The sequence below is a fragment of the Phaethon aethereus genome (genome assembly GCF_964289735.1).
Source record: "Phaethon aethereus genome assembly, chromosome: Z".
Taxonomy (NCBI): Eukaryota; Metazoa; Chordata; class Aves; order Phaethontiformes; family Phaethontidae; genus Phaethon; species Phaethon aethereus.
The window spans coordinates 22,088,213-22,112,419 of NC_138577.1; the positions used below are offsets into that span (position 1 = coordinate 22,088,213).

Sequence of the window (24,207 nt, forward strand, 5' to 3'; positions counted from 1 at the left end):
TAAAAGCACAAATGCGATGCTGTAAATGAGATGAGGGTAGTTAGATCCTAAACCAGATCTGTGTGAGAAAATAATGCAAGAAGACAGAAGGGAAATAATGATCAAAACACCACAAGTGTAATCCTCTTGTAACATAAGCATCTGAAGAGTACTAATTTCTTGTTTTTCCAATTACAGGGGCTTGTGATGAGGTGTTGAAGCCTTGTTTCTTTGATTCAGAGAGACTGGACCTAAATGGCGCAGCATGACTTTGCTCCAGCCTGGCTTAATTTTCCTACTCCACCATCAACAAAGGTATGTTCCTTGCTGTTCTTCTGAACAGGCACACTCATTATTAGAGAAGTCTAAATGTTATAAGCTCAATCATGTTAAAAATGCAAATCTGTTTATGACTGAGGTGATAACAGATGATAGCTAGTAAGTTTCGTTGTTGTCACTTAAGTAGTTGTACTGTGGTTGTCAAGCTGATGCCTCATACTTGTGCCAGAGTTTTTTGCTTGAGCAGCTGAGTTCATGGAAAGAAGCATGTGCCTGGCCGCATTATCAGAACTGTTGTTGGATTAACATTGCCTTCATCAGGAGTTTAAAATGAATTATTGTATTTTGTTCTAGGAATTCCAAGACAGAGAGGCATGTGCTTGTTGTTCTTGCTTCTGATTTTTCTGTGTCCTATAAATTTTACTGAAGTGTTTTTCTATGCTCCAAGTGATTAAAAAAAACCCAGAACTAAAGCCCCTTTTTGAAATAGAACTTCTAAAATGGCTTTTCAACTGCTGGTGGGATGCTTATTACTACTGGTGGAGTGTAGTGCTTTCAAATAGTTCTGTATCTTCACTCTGTTTCATCTAAATTACTGTTACTCACTTCATACAATGGGACAGTTAGCTTGGAAAGAGGAAATTGCAATCTCTGAATCGTTAGGGTTTGTAAATATTCTAGGAAGTCATGAGTATGTCTATCTCATAAATGTTTCTTTTTTCTTCTACTCTTTCTTAATTTGTGCGAATGCAGAAGCAGAGGCAACATTGGATATTCAAACTTCTGTCATCTATTTCCCTATTGTAGATTTGTCTTCATTATAATCTTTTGAATGCAATATCCGTATCTGCAGCTATGAGAGGGGCATTGCCTTACTTTAATTTATTTATGTAAGTTTTTCTTGCTGTCTTATGTCCATGGAAAATGTTTAGCCGTTAAACTTACGGAAATGAGCTTGTGCTATTGTTAAATGTACAATTTGCTGTCAATATTAGTTGTGTTCCCATTACTTTGCTTATACATGTCTGTACACACACATGCATTTTTTTAGTCATGTTGTTGAATGTCCTTATTCATACGGCTCTATTTTTCTTCTACACTGACCTAGGTAGCTTCTTTGTTTTAGTATAGTCTGTCAGCAACTGTCAGATGCTGTTTTGGGAACATCAGGCTTATCTGTTCCAGGACGGTTCCTGCAATCTGTTTTCATTCTACTTAACTTCTGATATAATTGAACTCTTTTGATCCACTTTTACCAGTTTAATACTACTTCTTTTGGAAAAGTAATCACAGCTTAATTTAATGTAGTGTCACGATTACAAAACAATCTTCACTGCATATTTCAAGAATGTGCTGTAAGAGCTTTTACCTGCATGCTTAAAATGTCAATATAGCAGGATAAAAATAAGTTCCAGTATCACTCGAATGTGTCTGAGGTATGGGTTGTATTCGTCACCTCATTCCTCAATTGTGAGAAACTTCATTGCAAGCGTATGTTGTGGTTCCTTCCATGTTCTCTTCCATGGTTCTTTGCCTCAAGGAGTTTAGATAGCCTTTCTTTCATCTTTTCCAAAAACTCCATAGTTGTATGCTTTCTCCAATATAGTCTTTGTACTTCATTGTTTGAAATGCAGCTTATTTTTTTGTGTTACCTCCTCCCTCAGTGGTCAGTGTTCTGTGATACACATTTTGATACTGAACACTTGCAAAGTCTTTTTAGTCCTTCCTGATGTGTAGTAATTCTTAGTTTACAGAATAAAGTTTGTCCTGTCATTCCTTTACAAGACAGGTCTTGAATGTTGTGCCCCTCTGCACCCTCTGTTTCCTAGAATAGATTTTTATTTGTTTCCCATATAGAAGAGGGATGGAGATGAAGAGGAAGGATGGGGTAAGGAAGGCAAGGTGTCTCATTCCATACAGCATGGAGGTGGGGTGAGGCTATGGTGTCAACAATGTTTAGACTTGAGAAGGAGAAACTGAACTCTACCTGGTCAGTTTTTATTTCCTTGAAGTGGCACTTCCAGGAATTGCATCTTTATGAGCTTGGTTTCCCCCCACCCTGATCCTGGATAGCTGAGTCTTTTCCTTACATAGGTAAAGGCTGGCACTAGAAAAACTTGATGCCAGGAAGCTGGCATTGCACATGAGCTTTCTTAGTGTCACTGATACAGATTACATTTGACTGAAACCCATGTGACCCGTTGCTGATTATTTCCTCTTAAGCATAAGCTTTTATATCATCTCCCTGTCATTTATATAGCAAAGTCCACCTAGACAGCTGGGTATCCATTGCTCAGTAGCTTTTGTTGAGGTCTGGAACTGCCATATTTGTGTCAGTGCAGTATTGCAGTTGGGCAGATGGGCAGATGGAAATGGGAAGGTGTTGTGAATAGTGAAGCCATCCTGGGATATGGGTTAAACTTTTCAGAAAGGTTTGCTGCAAAATGTGTATGGGGAGATTGCAGTCAGACTGGCAAACTCAGTTTTTGCAAGCTTCATGTTAAGCAACAAGATGACTTCTTATACTTCAGAAATGTGTGTTGCTTTCTTGGCTGGTTGAACCTAGTCAGATAACTTCTCAACTTCCAGAAGTTGCCCGTTAATTTCCTGTCGATTACGATGTTTACTGTCATCTGTGCCACAAGAGGCTTGACGGACTGATACCTCCATCATGTGGGGAAAATGCAAACTGCATGATCTTTGCATGAAATTTAGATTCATTATGCAATGTACAACTCAAACATTATATGTAAAACCCTGTCAGTTATACTTCATGAAAATGTGATTGTTCCTCAAAATTCATAAAAAAGTAGTAAGTTAAACTCCAAAGGCAGTATTAGAAGGTTGTTGTATGTAAATGAACATGTGAATCATCTTCTATAATCTTATCTATGATCAACAGTTTTGGAGCTTTCTAAGTTTTTGGCAGTTTATTCAAAGTTTGTTTATAAGGATTTATTTTTTACTTAAATACTGAGATTCATTATGATAACTTTTGAACTACTTCTGATAGTTTCTTGTGGCTTTCTGTTTTTTCTCTGTCCAAGTTTGTCAAGAAAGTAATTCACTTCCCAGCTCTTAAATTGAGAGGGAAATACCTTTTCATTTGACTTCTGTATGGTTTGGAAATACATGGTTTGTATTTTAAACACATTTGTTGCTTACTTGAGTTTAAATTTAAAGCAGTGAATTTTGAACAGCACCTGGAGCTCTGACTGGGGCTTTGTCAGTAGAACTTGGGTATAATTTTTTTGTGTGATTGTCTCCTGCCGGGGCAGAGGTGGTGGGAAGAAGGAAATAATTTTCTTCAACATGTTTTCCAAAGTAGTTAAACCTATTAGTGTGATCTCCCCCACCTCCTCACCCCCCTGTAGTGGAGTACTTTAAATATTAATGTAGCTTGATTACATGTTAGTGGATAACAACTGTTGAAATAAACTTGGAACTTTCATTTTCAGACATACACCACTACTGCTATACTTTTTTCATGAATGTTACTCAGTCTGGAGAGGGGGTGAGCTTTAGGCAGCGAAGTTGATCCTTTGGGTGCAGTAAAGCTGCACTCTCTGGAATCATTAAGCTTAGTTTGCTGACACAGTACATTTCCACACAGCTGCGCATTTATGCATTTGTAGCTCTTATGGCCCTGGGATGTGTTGGGTCTCTTGTAGATGTGCGATACAGTGGACATACATGTGCACAGTAAGTCTGCTGGAAGGGAGACTTACTTTTCCTTCACCTGCATCAAAGGCTGGCTGTATGGCAGGGAGGTGCTGGGTAACACAGCCCTCTGCTGTCGTACACTGGGAGGTGTGTGGTCTGAATGGCAGTAAGGCTAAGCACTGCTTTTGCAGAATGGAAATTTATTCTTGAATTTAAGATGTAACAGTGAAATAAATGTTACAGTGTTAAAATAGTAAAGCTAGATAGAAGTAATAGGGAAGACAGCTGCTGTAAGACTTATCTTTTTTGGTTTAATCCCCTTAGATATGAGTTGTTGTCAGGATGTATTTTGATTTCTAAGTGCTATTTTCAATATAAGATTTTAGTTTATAAAGTACTTCCACTGAAAGATTTATTTCTTCAAAATTTCTACAAAGCCTACTTACAAGCTGATGATTTGAAATATATTTGTGAATCTGTACACTTTTAACTCAAGGTTTTATTTGTATTTCATAACTAGTTGAATTTGCCGTATTAAGTTATAATGACAAGACTAATAAATAGGGCCTTTTTTGGGTGCAGCTGCCTCTTGTAGAAGTGACTCCTTGCTTTCTATGGAATGCATGTGTGTATTCTCTGACCACCCAAATTAAGATCCCAGGCTTCTTTTCTGCCTTCCAAACTGATCTCCTGTCCTTTCTTACATTTTTTTACACTGCAACATGTACTTGTGCTCTGTTCTGCTGCCAAAACAAAATAGACAGTCGGGGTTTTTTACTACGTGTCACAAGTGCGGTCCTCAGTGCTTTTTAAGTGTCATGGAGCATAAGATACAGCTTCCACTTTGCTAGCATGGGAGACTTAGCTCTGAACATAGGCATGCTTGAGAACTGTTGCATTGTCTGTCATTCAGAGTCCTTTTAAAAAAGGATTATAGATACCGTGAATACTGTGCATGTTACAGTTCTGGTAACTCAGTTCTGTTGTTAATCAGATATCTCTGGTCTACCACTTGTGCTCCTTTACAGTCATCACTGAACTGTGAGAAACATTCTGAAAACTTTTCGTGGACAGAGAATCGTTATGAAAGAAGTCGCAGAAGACACAACTCTTCAGATGGGTTTGATCCTAGCATTGGACGATCTAATGGAGGTATTATTTAGCTTTCTTGGAACACTTTGTATATGTTTAAATCATTGCATTGTAACACTCTAGCTAGAAAAAAAAGTCTGGTAATGGCTCTCTCCTGCTAAATTCTTACTCTGTAGTAAAATATAGGTAATGGAAAGACAGACTTTCTGGCAAGAGAATGTGATGACTAAGGGTTGGTTAAAGTAGTGTGATTCCAGGTGTATTTCTCTCAAGAGTGTCGAGTGAATATTCTAGCCAACAACATACAAATGAGCAGCCAGAAAAGGAGGTTGACTTGCCTTAATGTTGGACTACTAGCCTCTTTCTCTGGCACTGTTTTGTAAGATTCTCCCCTGCTGCTTATGTGAATAAAAATTTTCAAAGGTCACTGCTATCCCATCCTGGAGTATGCAGCTGCTGACTTAACTTCTCTAACAATTTTGCAAAAGTAGAATATTCTTTTAAAATTGTTTGTAATTTAATTTCTTTAAAACTAAAAAAATCTAAGGGTATTTTGGGAGAAAAGAGAAGAATGGTTGGCGTTCACAAGGCAGAAATGGCACAGAAAACGTAAACCATCGTGGGGGATGCCATGGCGGAGGTTCCCGTGCTCGTACCAGCACTTTCCACTTCGGAAAAGGCCAAGGACTGCATGAAAACAAAGTACCTGATAGTGGAACTGTGAAAAAGAAAGACAAAGAAGCACCCAAACAGTTTGAGGCTGAGGATTTTGTAAGTTAATTGTAATTATAATAAACAAAGTTTCATTGTTGCAACTGCCATATTTTTCATTACAACTTACTTCATGAGATTTCCCCAGTTTCAGATCATCACATAAGGGATCACCCTTCCCATGGGTAAGAGGAGAGGATATTAGTCATTTGTCCACAGGCTTGTTTCTCCTCTTATATCCAGTTTCATCATAATGTTTATTATTGTTGCTTAAGTGTTTTAAGTGAAACTACAATTGGTTCCAATTTACTGTAGTATGTATGTGTATTACATTCTACAGTTACCTGAAATCAAAGTATTAACCAAGTGATCTTTCTGCCAATAAGATCCCATGTTTCAACCTAGAATGGTAGGATGTAAGAGATGGGTGAGCTTCCTCTGAAGAACCATACATGGCTGCTTTCTGCTTTCACTGGACAGTTCATGTAATGGTGTTGACTGCTGGCTGAGATGTTTTGTTGGAGAGAAAGAAGTTAGTATTGACCTATTTGGGTCATAGGGCGAAGTGTCTAGTCTGTCTCCATTTAAACATCTTTGACAGTAGAGATCATACCATGGATATTATTGTGATTCTTTATTTCACTGGTCTCAGAATTCAAGACGACTTCTTTTTTAACAATGATAAAAATTTCTTTCAGCCATCTTTGAACCCTGAATATGAGAAGGAACCAAACCAGAATAAGTCTTTAGCTGCAGGTGTGTGGGGTGAGTAATTTTTTGTTTTATGTGTAAAAATGTAGTGAAGGTCTGCAGTTGTATTTGAAATACAGGATTTTTTAGAATTATGAAGGTATAGATTGAAATTGAGGAAGCTTCAGTACTATTCCAATGTAAGTATCTTTCTGATAGAGAGGTAGCACTTCTGTTTTCTGTAAGGCCTTTGCCACGGTCCCCCTCAACATCCTTCCCTTTAGATTGGAAAGATACGGACTTGAGTGGACTGCTGGGTGGATGAGGAATTGGTTGGATGGTCTCATCCAGAGGGTAGTGCTTAACAGGTGGAGATCGGCATTGAGTCATGTCCCTCAGGGGTCTGTATTGGGGCCATTACTCTTTAATATCTTCATCAATGACAGACTGTGTGCACCTGCAGCAAGTTTACAGATGACACCAAGCTGAGTGGTGTGATTGACATTCCTGAAGGACGGGATGCCATCCAGAGGGACCTGGACAAGCTTCAGGAATGGTCCCATGTGAACCTCCTGAGGCTGAACAAGGCCAAGTGCAGGGTCCTGCACCTGGGTCGTGGTGACCCCTGGTATCAGTACAGGCTGGGAGATGAAGGAATCGAGAGCAGCCCTGCCCAGAAACAGGTACTGGTGGATGAAAAGCGGGGCATGAGCTGGCAATGGGCGCTGGCAGCCCAGAAGGCCAACCATACCCTGGGCCACATCCAAAGAAGTGTGGCCAGCAGGTCGAGGGAGGTGATTCTGCCCCTCTGTGTGGGTGAAACCCCACCTGGAGTCCTGGGTCCAGCTCTGGAGCCCTCAGCACAAGAAGGACATGGACCTTTTGGAGCGGGTCCAGAGGAGGGCCACAAAAATGATCAGAGGGATGGAACACCTCTCCTGTGAGGACAGGCTGAGAGAGTTGGGGTTGTTCAGCCTGGAGAAGAGAAGGTTCCAGGGAGACCTTCTTGCAGCCTTCCAGTACTTAAAGGGGGGCAATAAGAAAGCTGGGGACAGACTTTTTAGCAGGGCTTGTTGCAGTCAGACAAGGGGTGATGTTTTTAAACTAAGAGGATAGTTTTAGACTAAGTATAAAGAAGAAATTTTTCACAGTGAGAGTGGTGAAACATGGGAACAGGTTGCCCAGAGAGGTGGTAGATATACCATCCTTGGCAACATTGAAGGTCAGGTTGGACGGGGCTCTGAGCAACCTGATCTAGTTGAAGATGTCCCCACTCACTGTAGCGGGATTTGGACTAGATGACCCTCAAAGGTCCCTTCCAACCCAAAGATTGTATGATTTTTAAATGGTACTTTAATTTGCTGATTCTTTTTCCTATACTTCCCCAGTAAGTTTTGCACTCTTACGTAACACTATAGATATAGGCCAACCCCTCAATATAAGTATGTAATAGCGAAGAACTTTTGCAAGAGCCTAGACAATGGACTGCTTTCTGGTTTTGTGTGTTTAGCAGCTTTCATGTGAAAGTCAGGAAATAGGTATCTTTCATTAAAAGAGCAACAGTAACTAAATTCTTTCCTAACCATGTTGGGAAAAAATACATAGCAATTTAAGTGTTTTAACAACCTTTGCAGTGCTCTGGCTGTGGCTGCTGCATGTTATGGCTCATTTTTATCTGGAGGAGGGCAATCTTTCCAGGCTTTTTGGATATCACCCTTCATAAGCAAAGGAAGAAACAGTTCTTTTAGCTGCATAAAATCATAGAATGGTTTGGTTTGGAAGGGGCCTTTAAAGATCATCTGTAAGCTACAGTGCAGTGGCTTGTTACAGCTTATAGCTTGGTATCTTACTTTATTATAGCTCTGCCAATGCCAACCTTGTTTTGTAATTGAAAACCTGAAATTAAGGCTATTATTATTCCCTTTTAAAGGAAACAATATTCAGGGCAGGAGGAATGTTACTGTCCCTTCTAATGCCTCTTTAAAATGTGTGCTTCTGCTAGATTCCATTTTCCCTTGTGTATATGTGATGGGACCATACAAGTATTATGAGAAGTTTTTTCATAAAATGTAATGAGGGCTAAGTATACAGTATCATGAATGTTTTGTAACATCTACCTGCTAAACAAAGCTAAAGTTGCTTGTGCTTTTAAGATAAGTTTTTAAAATGGTGATAGGTTTTTCAGGATATGGTGACTCTGCCTGTGAAGTAGTGGGCTTGCAGGGAGAGGAGATGATCTTGGAAAAGGCCATTAATGCAGCCTGGGAAGGCATGTGCAAAAGTGTTTTTCCCCTTTTTGAAAATTTTAGAACTGTTTTCAGTAAATGTTCTTTAAAACTGTTAAATGTCAGTTACTTAGTATGACAGCTGACTGTGTGCCTCAATTAGTGCTGTCTTGAACGTGGAGATTTTGTAAGCTTCAGATGTTCTGTTATGCCCATATGAGGTGTGGAGATAGAGAAACTGGTCACTGTTGTGGTCTAGAGTAATGTCCATCTCGTTTCATGTTTATAGAGCCTTGGTGTGGAGCATTTGGCTCTAAACTGAGCTGTTAATAAATACTTAAGTAATTATTCTTTTAGTAACCTAAAGGGAAATATGAAAACCACAATCTCTTTTGAAGGTTAGGTAACTACCAACAACTAACAGGATTTGGATTTTAGATTTGTAAACAAGAACTGTGTAGCTGGTTTCTTTGAAGAATATTTTTACTTTCTGAAAGTAAAATTCCTGCATTGCCAAGTGAAACATCTTACAAATGGTGGTTGTAGAAAATGGAACAGAACCTGTGTTTATCCAGGTTTGTACAATGTGTTATTTGTGGAACTAATACTGTACTAAGTTCCTGATACATGCTTGTTTGATCTGGACCATATGGCTATCCAGTACCTTATGGACTAGAAATTTAAGATTGTATACACATGCACGCACACACTTATATACATTTATACACACTTTTTTCCAGGCTACCCGTTGAATTCTAAATCTAGATCTTCAAGAATGCTGGTCATTAAAAAGGGCAGTACCAAAGAACTGCAGATATCTGGATTCCCAGTAGTAGGAAGTCTTCATTCACAGACCGCAAGGAATGGAACTGGCACAAGTGTTTATAAAGGATTAGTCCCTAAACCTGTCACTCCACCTGCAAAGGTGAGTCTTGGATATTGGTGGCATGAACAACATGCTGGAAAAAAAATCATGCTGTAATTCTGAATGTGCTTATTTCACCACTGAGACTACTGTTCCTAGAGTATCATGCTTTCAACTCTTACTAAGTACAGCACACGCCAAAAGTGAATGGAAACAACTGTTTCTCATTTTTGTTCTTAAACTACACTGTAATTGGATCTCTCCTTGTTTCTCACCTCTTTTGAGAAGTGCAAGAGCTGTTCAAGTGACAGTGAAAAGGATGTTTTTAATTTATGGAAGAGCAATGACTTCTGTATATATGATTCAACAGAAAAATAGATACCTAGTGGGGAGATGTAGTCTGCATAAAAATACCTTCAGAATTTATCCCAGTTATTGATAGAGATGATGCTGCAACCTATTAGTGTCATTCTGGTCCCTCTCCAAATGCAATTTTCCATGTTCATCTTGATTTTTTTTTTTCAGGAATTTTTCTGTGCTCCTGAGACCATATGACAGACTTCGTAACTTTCTAAAATTCTACATTAAAAACAATACTTTCAGATATTGAAGACTTGTATTTTGATTCTTAATACCTCAAGTATGAGAGTCTTAATCGTTTTGAAATTTTAGTCTTTATATAAAAAGTGTAAACAGTGTTTGAAAGGGTGAATTGCTTGTAAACAGTATCTCTTCCACAAGAAAACAGGTGTTTGCACTAAATTATGGTTGTAGTTATGATTTGCTTTTTCATAATAATTTTTTATGAGGATTCCTGAAAATAATCCTACTGTAGTTAATGACTTTAAATTTCTGTTTAAATTTTTGTTTAGCCTACACAGTGGAAAAGCCAAGCAAAAGAAAAACTTGGGAATCAATTTCCTCATGAATCTGCATATGGTGTTAGCAATTTCAGTCCTTTCAAATCAACTGCCAAGGTATTTACTGTATCACAAAATTCAGTTGAAGAGGTAAAGCACTGTAGTTTTGATCAAATTCATGAAAGATTTCATTTGTTTAGATAAAGGGATCAGTAAATCTTATGCAGGATTGTATTAAATAAGTTTTTTTTGACATTTAATGTGTGGAAAAATATGGAAGGCACACCACTGGCCTTTAAGTGCTGCACAATTTGCTTTGTAGATTTGATTTGGAGTAAAAATGGTGTATTAAGAAGTATAACCTGATAAGTTTAAACTTCAAAACTGCTAATGGTATGATACACTTCAGAAGGTCAACTGTTTGTTAGCAGTGCTCCATAAACCTGCACCTCTGGGTTTATATTTAAGAGCTATATACACTGGAATACAAATATCTTCCCTCTGCTTTTGACTGTGGATATATGTGAAATCTGAAACTACAGGTTCCAGGGAGTCTTTTTGTCTTTAATTCAAAGTTTTCTAAATGAATAAACTTCAAATATTCTTTCTTTTTCTCATTCCCTTCATTAGTGTCATCGGTCAAATTCTTCATCCCCTGTTGACAAAGTCAGTCAGCCTCGTTTAATGAAATTGACAAGAATTAGGACTGATAAGAAGAGTGAATTTTTGAAAGCATTGAAAGGAGATAAAGTGGAAGAGGAACATGAAAATAAGAATCATGCTGGGCCAGAGAAGGTAGTCTTGTTCATACCTATTGCAGATCCAGCAGTAGTAGTTTTAAGATATATCGTAAACTGCTTATTTTGCTGTAAATGGCTGTTAAGTCATGGTCTTGGATTTCTAAATGAAGGAAAGGAATTGCATTTTGATAAATTTAAAGTTGTTCGAAGAACTACTTTTCCTCCAGTACTTAGTAGTTTCTTTCCTTTCAGCAGTATCTGTTCATATGTGTTAATAACTCAGGTACGCCTATGTCTTTAACAACAATAAAAAGAATAAATTAAGTTTAGTACACTAACCTAATCATTGAATCATATAGTTGTTTAGATTGGAAGAGGCCTTAAAGATCATAGAGTCCAACCAGTAGTGTAGTGCTGGCAAGTCCACCACTAAACCATGTCCCTAAACACCACATCTATGTGTCTTAAGTGCCTCCAGAGATGGTGACTCAACCTCTTCCCCAGGTAGCCTGTTACAATGCTTGACAACCCTTTTGGTGAAGAAATTTTTCTTAATATCCAATCTAAACTGCCACTGGCACAACTTGAGGCCATTTCTTCTTGTCCTGTCACTTCTTAATTGGGTGAAGATGCCGATACCCACCTTGCTATAACCTCCTTTCACATGGTTGTAGAGAGCGGTAAGGTCTCCCCTCAGCCTCCTCCACGCTAAACAGCCACAGTTCCTTCTGCTGCTCCTCACAGGACTTGTGCTCTAGACCCTTCACCAGCTTTGTTGCTCTTTGGGTAAGCTTCAGCACCTAAATGTCTGTCTTGTAGTGAGGGCCCCAAAACTGAACATGGTATTAGAGGTGCTGCCTCATCAGTGCTGTGTACAGGGGCATGATCACTTCCCTACCCCTGCTGGTCACACTATTTCTGATACAAGCCAAGATGCTATTGGCCTTCTTGGCCACTTGGACTCACTGCTGGCTCATATTCAGCTGGCTGTTGAGCAACATCCCCCGGTCCTTTGCTGCCAGGCAGCTCTTCAGCCATTCTTCCCCAAGCCTGTAGCATTGCATGGGGTGGTTGTGACCCAAGTGCAGGACCTGGCACTTGGCCTTGTTGGCCTGTCCAGATCCCTCTGCAGAGCCTTCCTGCCCTCCAGCAGATCAACACTCCCACCTGACTTGGTGTCATCTGCAAACTTACTGAGGGTGCACTTGATTGCCTGGTTCAGATCATTGATAAAGATATTAGTCAGAACTGGTCCCGATACTGAGTCTTGGGGAACACCATTTGTGACTGGCCACCAACTGGATTTAACTCCATTCACCACAACTCTCTGGGCTCTGCCATCCAGCCAGTTCTTTACATAGCGAAGAGTACACCTGTCCAAGCCATGTGCAGCCAGTTTCTCCAGGAGAAACCTGTGGGAAATGGTATCAAATGCTTTATTAGAGTCCATATAGATGACATCGACAGCCTTTCCCTCATCCACTAGGCAGGTCACCTGGTCATAGAAGGAAATCAGGTTGGTCAAGCAGGACCTGCCTTTCATAAACCCATGCTGACTGGGCCTTTTCTCCTGGGTGTCCTGTATGTGCTGTGTGATGGCACTCAAGGTGATCTGCTCCATCACCTTCCCTAGCACTGAGGTCAGTGATAGGTCTGTAGTACCCCAAATCCTCCTTCTGGGCCTACTTGTAGACTGGTGTCACACTTGCTAACTTCCAGTCAGCTGGGACCTCTCTGGTTAGCCAGGACTGCTGATAAATGATGAGGGTGGCTTGGTGAGCACTTCCACTAGCTCCCTCAGTACCCCTGCGTGTATCCCATCCAGCCCCACAGGCTTGTGGAGAGCAGTGCTTCATACCTTGTCTGTTGGTTATCTTACAAAAGAATGGAAAAACTTCGTTCTGCTTGTCAAACCATTTCCTTTTTAATTGGAATGTTTAGATAGCCACATGTTCTATTCTTGGTTCTTGTCATAGGAGCAATAGTTCAATTTATGTGTATGTGAAGAAACTGGTTTTACTTCCTAAGTGAGAGCTTGGAGGCCTGTACTGTCTGAATACAATCTGAGTCAGGTTTCTTTTGATCTGGATTGGTTTATGCAGTGCTTGGCTGGCACCAGACAATATTTGTTTCACTGCTACTGGCCACAAGCATAATTATTGTAGATAGTCCAAGTGAAGATAAGTATTATATTATTCAGGATGAAGTGATTACAAGCCTGTTTGCTGTAAATGAGTGGTTTAAAGTGTTTTGGTAAAACAAAAAGATATGATAAATTGCGAATCAGCCACATGAATGAGTGTTTTTGAAGGCTTACTCGGGTTCAGGGACATGAAAAAAGAAAGAATGCCAGTGTGCATTGCTCATAAGTGAGATGGACTCATCTGACCATGTTCCCGTTTCAGGCAAGGTAAAATTTGCTATAATGGGACTGTACAACTTAGCTTTATATGTGAGTTAAAGGTCTGCATCTTTCCATTAGGCATTCTGTGGCTGAGCACCCTGAGATGGGTGTTGGGGGTAATGTTGTTCATGTGTGTTTAAGACATAGACAAAGATTTTTAAGGTTGTCAAGATAGTGGGGAATACTGTCTTGAGCCTCAGAATTCTGAAAATAGTTCATGAACTTGGTGGGGGTTTCTGTTCCTGAAATTGTCTTGAGTTCATAATCTTTGATACATGTGTCAAATGCATTTGGTTGTCCTATTGTACACAGATGATTTTTCAGAAGCAAGTGTATTTTAAAAAAAAAAGGCTTTTAGTAGTGGAAGTTGCAATGTCCTTGGACAGGTGTATGTAACACATAGCCTGGAGTACTTGTTGGTAAGTGCATGCTTCTTTTTCCCTGCTGTTGCTGTTTCACTAACAGGTGTGAAAAGATGTTAAATCATGTAACTAATAGTTGTCCTACCTCCAACGTTCATTTTAATGATTATTAGTAGGAGACATGGTGTGCATCTGAGTGGATGGGGAAGTAACTGCACAACAGTATTCTATAACATGATGCTATTGATGGAATTTTAAGGCCTGTGGTAACTGATTTCACCTCTAAAATAATGAGGCAAATCATAATCAGCAGCTCAGTCATGCTTGGAAGAAGTTATTTTGCTCTCTCTATATAAAAATTGTTTAATATTTTAATGAATTTTCTTTGATAATCTGAGACTCATTCTTCAGGTGTATGACTTAACAGCTGAATATATGTTTACTGGGATGCTTGTTCTTAAGCTCTTGCTGAGCATTCTAAAATTTCTGGAAGCAGATAACACTGAGTGGGAGGGAAATGATGATGGTTTTGATCCTGGACTCTGAAGTATGCTTTCTTACAAGTGCAGAACTGGCTGATGGAGTGATTGCCTCCTGCTATGGATAATGCTGTTATATGCCCAGTTTAGGGATTTTGTTGTCAAAAGAGTGTTAAGTAGTTACTGATCGTACTCTTCTCTGTCTTTACGGTTGGTAAGACTTTTGAGGATATTTTGCTCATTAGTAAATAAGAATTACAGGTTCCTGAATGAGTAGAATAAAAAGAAACATCTCTGGTTTATAGGAGTAAAGAGCTTTTAGTATTTGAGTGAACCTGAACAGTCTGCTTTCTAAATAATCTTTCTTCCTAGTTCTTACTTCACGGCATGCTGGTTTTGGCTGGGATAGAGTTAATTTTCTTCATAGAAGCTAGTATGAGGCTACATTTTTGATTTGGGATGAGAATAATGTTGATAACATACTGATGTCTTCTATTGTTGCTAAGCAGTCAGGCTGTTCAGCTCCTCACCCCACCCACCAGTGAGAAGGCTGGGGGTGCACGGGAAGTTGGGAGGGGACACGACCAGGACAGCTGACCCCAACTGACCAAAGGGGTGTTCCATAGCATATGATGTCATACTCAGTATATAAAGCTGTGGGGAAGAAGGAGGGGCAGGGCACTGAGTGATGGCATTTGTCTTCGCAAGAAACCGTTATGTGTGATGGAGCCCTGCTTTCCTGGAGATGGCTGAACACTTGCCTGCCCATGGGGAGTCATGAATGAATTCCTTTTACTTTGCTTGTGTGCGTGGCTTTGGCTTTCCCTATTAAACTGTCTTTATCTCAACCCACGAGTTTTCTTACTTTCAGCCTTCTGGTTCTCTTCCCCAGCCCACCCGGGGGGGAGAGTGAGTGAGCAGCTGTGTGGTGCTTAGTTGCTGGCTGGGGTTAAACCATGACCCATGGCTAGTAAGCTACAGCTGCTGTTAACAACAGCCTGAGAAGCTGTGGTGAGTGCATGTGTGTCGGAAGTTGTCTGAATTTAAAATTTATCCAGTCTTTCTGAACTTGTGGCAGACGAATTTGCTGGTTGAGGTATGGTGACTGTCATATGCTCCTTAAACTAAGTAAACTTGAACTCTTATGCTTTCAAACTTCTCCTGATGCACATGGCTCTGAAATTTAATTAGGACATTGTTTCTAAGTTCAACAGATAACCTGTTATTTCTGTAAGTATGAAGGGCAGTTTAAATAAGTTTGAATTAAGAATTTTTTTTAAACTTCGTAGAAGAAAGTTTGGAGGCAGATCATGGGAGTTCTGCATTACTTGATCAGTGGCATAGCTTAAGATTTTTGTAGTACCCAGGTATTGCAAACTTTAGAAGTATGAAGAGAATTACCCACAAAGTAGTATAGAGCGTCTCCATTTAAACGTAATTTAAATTAAATGGAATCACTGAATTGCAGCACTTGCAAACATTTACTTGTGAATGGAATTTCCTTTTAAACTTTGTAATATATGATTATTTTTAACAGGATGAGTCCTTTAAGTTGCGTAACGGCAATAGTCCTCATCATGAGAGAGAGATAAACCGAAACTTTGAAAATGAAATTCCACAGGAGAATGGCAATGCTTCAGTTACATCTCAACAGATCGTTCAATCTTCATCTTTCCCTCAGGCAGATGTTCTTTCCAGCTCACTTGAAGCGGAGCATAGGTATGTGCTTTATATTATATAAAAGAGTGTTCCTTCATGGTAAGTGACCATGTCATAAATTCTTCCTAGTTTAAGAGTCAGTATCTGAAAACTGAGAAAACAGAAAATGTTTAATGAGTACCATAAAAATTTTAATTTCTAGACATGTACTAATTTAACATGGAATGTACTGTTTCTGCTAGACCTGTATACTGACTTAAACTTGATTTACTGAAAATCTGATGTATTTCCTTATAAAGAAATAAAGCAAACTGCATAATGACTTCATCCCTCTGATTTCGGTCTGCATGTTTAGGAGGAACGAATACATGTAATTGCTATTTGTGTTGTTAATACTTAAATGGTGCATCTTATAGAAAACTCCAGTGAGTTTTTCCTCATTGTTAAACTAATTATTTTGTAGCTGACTAGTTGACACTATCAGTGATATCACAAGAGAATGCACTCGAAAGGGAGAATGTGACTTCAAAAAAAGGATTGAAACAATTCTAGTATTTCATAAAAATAACTGCAGTAGCAGCTGGAAGAGATGAGAATGATGATGCTGGGAAATCACAAAACAGTCTGGAGATGAGCTTGTGAGATCTGTCAGATTCTTACTGTTTCTGGCAACTACAGAATCGCAATGATAGATTAGATAACTTTTTATTTTTTTAGTGATAGATTATACATATATATTGGACTAGGGAACTTTGCTTTTTCCTCATACCTGCAGAGGAAACTTTCATGACCTCTTATCCCTCATGAGCGTGAAGTGCACTCTGCTCTGTTCTTTTTTTTCCACCACTGGCTATGGAGACAGAAATTCTTGACCAGTGGAGGCTGTTGCTGCTGATTTTTTCACTAGTAGATAGGAGTCAAATATGACTCATTTTTCAACTCAGATGACTCTGGCCTTCAGAGGGCTTCTGGGCAAGTGTCTTTCTGTGGTGATATCCCAGAGGGGCTGTGTCTCCATACTGTCCCAGCCCTTTGGCTGTGACCTCTGCATGCATGTACAGATGTTATGGTAAGCCTATTTGTGGTAAATTGGACTTGAAGTGACCAGCTTAACTCGCAGGATACTTGTGCATACCTAGTAACAGTGTTGGCATATCTTGTACGAAATGTCTTGGGCTTCACTCTGCTGGGGAAGTTTCACAGGCAGCCATCCTGTAGGTGTCACGTTTGCTAATCTGAAATTTGGGTTTTTTTTTTAATGTAGTTCACACTTTCAACCATTCTAAAAGCCTAGTGTTGCTTTAAAGGGACAGCAGTCCTGCTAACTTTAGACAATGTTGCTTAAATTAATTAGCTGCTGCCCTAACTTCTATTTACATTAACAGAAGCTCTGTAGCTATTCGCTTTATTGTACATAATATATCATAGCTTGCTTGCAGTAAAGCTTTCTAACTCAAATTACGGTTGCCAAAAATATAATTACCATTGAACTGCATTTGGCATTGCAAGTCTTTTTCTGTATGTCTGTTCAAATGCACGTATTCTCTTAAAAGAGTTTTGGATGACTTGCATATTATTTCTGCTGCTTCCTGGGGACTTAGTTGTTCATGGCTGTCACATTATCCTTAGTCCAAACACTACAGAGGATGTAATTTCCATTTCTATTATTGTCCTGTTAACTTTTTTTAAACAGAGTAGTGTTGTTCTCCCTTTCTTCTACAATTTCAGGCTTTTATTATGGTTTTAACAACTGTCATTGGCCACCTGCAAGTTTGCCCAATGCACATCCATTAATGCACATCCATTGTATTGGGACCTAGAGCTCCTTAAGGAGAAGTTTATGTTGAAGGGCATTTTTTAACGACATTTGGCTAAATTAAGTACCTGGCACATGACATCAACTGTGAATTCACCTTGCGTCCCTGTTTTAATAGATTCAGTGGTCTTCAACTCTAAGTGTCAGTTTCTGGTGTCAGTTCTGGCATATACTTTGGGAATGTCTTTTATTTTTTGTGAAATAGCTTTAACCACCTTTAACATTTAAGGTCAACAGATGCATGGTTTGCCTGAAGAAGGTGCTAATCCTTTTGGCAAAAACTTTGCAGCAAGAGAACTTCCTATCTTCATTGTTCAATGTCACAGTGTCTTCACCTTCAGATAACCCCTGTTTTGAGTGTCTTCACATGTAAAACCACTTTCTTCCTGCTCAGATACTGCTGTCCTACTTCTGGCACTAGGTAAAAGACAATTATTGCATCTTTGGATCTCCAAATATAATATTTGGATATTCATCACGAGACTAATCTGTCTCTTGTTTCTTTTCCTCCCCTCATCCCAAAACTCACTCCTAGTTTTAGTCTCTCTGCTGAAATGTCAGCATCTGTCATTGGGTGAGACTCAATTGCAAAGTAACCTGTCCTGGCTCCGACATTAGCAGTGCTAGAGAAAAGAAACTGTATGAGGCCATTGCATCTTGAATTGGTTGCCATGGAGGGACACCACCGGTATTTGTCATGGCTGCTGTGTTATTCAGGAAAACCTGCAGATTCCTTTAGTGTGAGTCTTTCTCGTCATACTGTTTTCAAGGGGGTACACTGCTGTTCCACCAGAGCAGTTACGCAAAAGAAATACATTCTTACTTTTCTACCCAACACAGATTTCTTGCCTTAAAATGAAGGTACAGTTTTTACCACGGGTAGTCGTAAAATAGTCATCTGTGAAGGACCTGAGAACTTAACTTCTATGCTTTATATATCTTTTGTAAGGCTTTTAACCTACTTTCATGCAAGGGTTTGCTTAATAAAATATGGACTGATTAATCCATTTGTTACAGATCTTTACATAAATATGTAGGCAGAGCTTGAAATGTCTGAGTGTGTATATTAATTAAAATACCTTAATGTTGTCCTTTTTAATTTCAAGGTTGTTAAAGGAGATGGGCTGGCAGGAAGATGGTGAAAATGATGAAATATATGCTCCACTAACAGAGGATGAGATGAGGGAGTTCAGAGTTATTCATGAACAGGTAACACTAAATTAATGTTCTGTTATGAACTTGCAGTCAGTTACCCTAAATGACTACCTTTGAGGAGGATCTGCAGTAGTTTTGATGGTTAGGGATGTTGCCATTTCGGTACGATTTCAGTGTTGTGCTTTTGAAAGAATAGTTGCTTTAAAAAGATAGGGGACTAGTACTTATTGTAGGTAATGCCTATTCTCAAAATACAAAGGGGAGGGTAAGGGAATGCTTCTGTGTAGTTTCAGCATTGCTGGTAGTAGAATTGCACAGGCTTTCCAGCTCCTCAGCTTAGCCTGAGGAAAGGAGATTTTCTTTCAAGTTTTTTATGTACTTTCCATGGTTCTCCAAAATCTGAATTTTCTTGGTTGGAAATTGAGACACTTAATTGGCTAGTAACAAAATCTGAAAAGGCAATGTAAACTTGATTATTTTTTTTAATTAGGAATGTTGTTTGTACCTGATAGGGGTCAATGAGGAAGAGCTGGAAGGGAGAATCCTGTGCAATGTTAAATCTGAACATTTGATATTTCCATAAGTCTAGCCATACATGTATTAAATTAGAGTCTAGGAGGTTCCTGGAGTGTGTGGAGGATAAATTCCTGACACAGCTGGTGAGTGAGCCCACCAGGGGAGGTGCCTTGCTTGACCTGCTGTTTACAGAGAAGGACTGGTGGGAGATGTGATGGTTGGAGGCCGTCTTGGGTTTAGTGACCATGACATGACAGAATTCTCAATTCTTGGTGAAGTAAGGAGAAGGGTCAGCAAAACTGCTACCACGGACTTCCGGAGGGCAGACTTTGGCCTGTTCAGGTCACTGGTTGAGAGAGTCCCTTGGGAGACAGTCCTGAAGGACAGAGGGGTCCAGGAAGGCTGGACAGTCTTCAAGAAGGAAATCTTAAAGGTGCAGGAGCAGGCGGCCCCCATGTGCCGTTAAGAAGAGCTGGCGGGGAAGGCGACCGGCCTGGCTGAACAGGGAGATTTTGCTGGGACTCAGGGGAAAAAAGGAAAGTTTATCATCTCTGGAAGAAGGGGCAGGCAACTCACGAAGAGTACAAGGATCTTGTTAGGTCAAGCAGGGACAAAGTTAGAAAGACAAAAGCCCAGCTAGAGCTCAATCTGCCTATGGTCGTAAAGGATAACAGAGAATGTTTTTACAAATATATTAACAACAAAAAGAGAGCCACTGAGAATCTCCATCCCATATTGGATGTGGGGGGGAACATTGTCCCTAAGGACGAGGACAAGGCTGAGTTACTCAATGCCTTCTTTGCCTCAATCTTTAATAGCCAGACCAGGTATCTGCAGGATATTCAGCCCCCTGAGCTGGAAGATGGGGATGGAGAGCACAATAAACTCCCCATAATTCAGGAGGAAGCAGTTAAGGACCTGTTAAGCCACCTGGACACCCACAAGTCTATGGGGCCTGATGGGATCCACCCAAGAGTACTGAGAGAGCTGGCAGAGGAGCTTGCCAAGCCACTCTCCATCATATATTGTCAGCCCTGGTTAACAGGGGAGGTCCCAGATGACTGGAGGCTTGCCAGTGTGATGTCCATCTACAAGAAAGGTTGGAAGGAGGATCCTGGGAACTACAGGCCTGTCAGCCTGACATTGGTACCGGGGAAGATCATGGCATGGTTCATCGTGAGAGTGCTCATGGGGCATGTGAAGGGCAATGAAGGGATCAGGCCCAGCCAGCATGGGTTCATGAAAGGCAGGTCTTGCTTGACCAACCTGATCTCCTTCTATGACCAGGTGACCCGCCTAGTGGATGAGGGGAAGGCTGTGGATGTTGTCTACCTGGGCTTTAGTAAAGCCTTTGACAGCGTCTCCCACAGCATTCTCCTGGAGAAACTGGCGGCTCGTGGCTTAGACAGGTTTACTCTTCGCTGGGTAAAGAACTGGTGGTATGGCCAAGCCCAGAGAGTTGAGGAATGGTGTTAAATCTGGCTGGCGGCTGGTCACAAGCAGTGTTCCCCAGGCCTCGGTTCTGGGGCCGGTCTTGTTCAATATCTTTATAGATGATCTGGATGAGGGAATCGAGTGCTCCCTCAGTAAGTTTGCAGATGACACCAAGTTGGGTGGGAGTGTTGATCTGCTGGAGGGCAGGAAGGCTCTGCAGAGGGATCTGGACAGGCTGGATTGATGGGCTGAGGTCAACTGTATGAGGCTTAAAAGGCCAGGTGCTGGGTCCTGCACTTCGGTCACAACAATGCCATGCAATGCTACAGGCTTGGGGGAGAGTGGCTGGAGAGCTGCCTGGTGGGAAAGGACCTGGGGGTGCTGGTTGACAGCCGGCTGAATTGTGTGGCCAGCAGTGTGCCCAGATGGCCAAGAAGGCCAACAGCGTCCTGGCCTGTATCAGAAATAGTGTGGCCAGCAGGAGTAGGGAAGTGATCATGCCCCTGTACACAGCACTGGTGAGGCTGCACCTTGAATCCTGTGTTCAGTTTTGGGCCCCTCACTACAAGAAAGACACTGAGGGCCTCAAGCATGTCCAAAGAAGGGCAATGAAGTTGGTGAAGGGTCTAGAGCACAAGTCTTATGAGGAGCGGCTAAGGGAACTGGGGTTGTTCAGTCTGGAGAAGAGGGGGCTGAGGGGAGACCTTATCGCCCCCTACAACTACCTGAAAGGGGGTTGTGGCAATGTGGGTGTTGATCTCTTCTCCCAAGTAACTAGTGATAGGACGAGAGGAAATGGCCTCTGCCAGAGGACGTTTAGATTGGATATTAGGAAAAGTTTCTTCACCGGGAGGGTGGTGAAGCATTGGAACAGGCTGCCCAGGGAGGTGGTGGAGTCACCATCTCTGGAAGTATTCAAAAAACATGTGGATGTGGTGCTTCGGGATGTGGTTTAGGGGGCTTGATGGCATTGGGTTAATGGTTGGACTTTATGATCTTGAAGGTCTTTTGCAACCTTAGTGATTCTGTGGATATTAAACTCTTAAATGCTTGGCTTATTGCCAGCTTCTGCACTATATTTGGAAATGCAGTAATTCCTTTCTTGTTGTAGAATCAGTTGGTTTCTTTCTCACCAGTGTCTTTGACTTTCCAACTGCATCAGGTAGATAGATTGGGATACTCCTTCCTCTCTGCTGCTTTTCCTCTTCTGGGCCCCTTCCTTATTGCAGACCCTGCCCTTCTTAGCACAGATGTTTGCAGCACTGTGGAAAAAGGGTCTGCATCACAGGAGAGACCATGTGGGAGGAGGGATCACTGGGGGCAAAATGTCTGAGGAGGTGGGTGAAAAGAGGGTAAGCTCTCTTTGACTGCAGAAGCTTAGCACAATTGGAGGCGCTTGGATACAGGTCGCTGGCCCAGAAGTGAAGGCTCTCAGGGGAGTTCTCCTTTGTATGTATATATGAAAAGGTAGTGCTGTGGGTGTAATGTAGCCCAGAGATGAAGATGTAGAGTGTCGAAATGCAACGTTGTTGTGTTTAGCTTTTTCTTTCTCTAAAAAAATCTTGTTTTCTCATTTCAGTTACAAAAAAATGGTCTTCGGAAAAATGGCATTTTGAAAAATGGCCTCATATGTAATTTTAAATTTAGCCCCTGGAAAAACAGCACTTTCACACCTGCTCTGGAAAATGAGGATTCTGAGACGAGCAGCAGTGATACATCAGATGATGATGATGTGTGAAGACTTCTGTAACGTCTTGTAGAAGCCTGTTCTGATTTCATGCAAATTTGAGGATGTATTGTCCAAAAAAATCTCTAATTTTTGTGGTAACATACCCACTGGAGGAAGAATGATGACTTTTCTCTGAAGAAAGGAAGGAATGTTGCATTGGGCGTGCTGAACATTACTATAATTTCCTTGTAAACGAATGTTGTAGAATGAGGACTTGCATTGACCCAGCATTGACTTTCTTCATCTCTGAAGCATTTCTGACATGTGACACTGTAACAAATCAGACTTTCTCATTGAATAATAAAAGCAAAGAATTGTGTAATGTCTTGCAAAGCTTCTGTCTTAAAATATCTTAAGTCTATAAGGAAAAAAGGGCAGCTTGACACCATGTTTTGCTTGCCAAGTCAGTGGAAATCCTTGAGTCTTTGTACACAAGAAGGGTAATGTACCATGTTGGCTAAAATGAGCAAGCTGCACTAAACCTCTTCCTTAATTGAGCTGTTGTACTGTTCTACTTCCACACATAACTGCTCTTTAGCCATTTGTAGGGTAGTTGTTATGGATGGAGGAAGACTCTGATGTTACAGTTCCAAATTTCTAGAACTAACCTTTAGATTGAAAGCTTTATGGGGTATTGCAAGACTCAGTATTCTCATAGTGAACCCTTTTGTGGGAAAATAAGCACTTTGATTTTACTATTCACATGCAGAAAAATAATTATACTGACTGGATTTGTCCACTGCATGGAAAATAAACTGATTTACAGAATATTGTCTCGGTGCATAGCATCAAGGGTATTGTTTTTAAATCTGGTAAGTTTTGTTTCCGTTTATGTTTAATGTATTCTGGCAGCAATGACTGCATTTCAGAATGAGGTAAACCAGTTTCATCACCAGATCTTGCTTTTATAGCAGCAGAAGGATATCTATGCAATAAGCACCTGCTTTGCTTGCTTTGTGCCAAACATTTTCTTTATGGTCACACATTTAAAAAAAACAATATTGTATTATTTATAGTTTTATTTGGTTCATTTTAGTTCTTCAAATTTTTTCCACAGGGCTATACAAACTATGTAGCATTAATTCATAAGCACAACTGCTCTCAGTGATGTCGCATACATTTATAACATAGCTTTTATAGAGATGTTCCCCCTTCAAGATATTTTTGAATTGTACTACTTCTTATAGTAAATAATTTGCAATTTAGATCTCTAAAGCAAAAATATTTATCAAGCTGAGCTGTTGTCCATATTTAACTTCTTTAGGAGAAGACAATTTTGGGCCAAATGTAGTATGGTTACTTATTAGCTTAAATAGATTCCTATTCAAGAGGTCTTATTTTTGTCTTGGAACAGGCATGCAAATGTTGATGCAGTTAATTTTGCACAATGTATTGAAAGATAGCATTTTCTCATCTAAATTTAAGATGATAAGAATGTTTCTTTTTTTAAGAAAGCTGGCATATCAGTAATGAAATCTTTCCTACCTGTATGCCTTACACACCTTTCTCCTTCCCCTCTCCTGCAGTTTTTTTAGTAACTTTGACATCT

At 40.3% G+C, this 24,207-nt stretch overlaps 1 protein-coding gene across 2 annotated transcripts; it reads left to right on the forward strand.

The window, feature by feature from the left end:
• Positions 1-234: 234 nt before the first annotated feature.
• GPBP1 (GC-rich promoter binding protein 1) lies at positions 235-22,926 on the forward strand (the record flags this gene model as incomplete). Of its 2 annotated transcripts, none has more annotated exons than XM_082013039.1 (10): positions 235-294; positions 4,950-5,073; positions 5,561-5,784; positions 6,423-6,489; positions 9,380-9,564; positions 10,377-10,514; positions 10,995-11,162; positions 15,887-16,068; positions 18,931-19,033; positions 22,509-22,926. In XM_082013039.1, the coding sequence occupies 10 exons, from the start codon at positions 235-237 to the stop codon at positions 22,665-22,667; spliced, it is 1,410 nt and encodes a 469-aa protein (XP_081869165.1). In that variant the 3' UTR covers positions 22,668-22,926. The 2 variants fall into 2 exon arrangements, with proteins under 2 accessions (XP_081869165.1, XP_081869166.1); XM_082013040.1 differs by having other exon boundaries at positions 11,040-11,162.
• Positions 22,927-24,207: the final 1,281 nt, after the last annotated feature.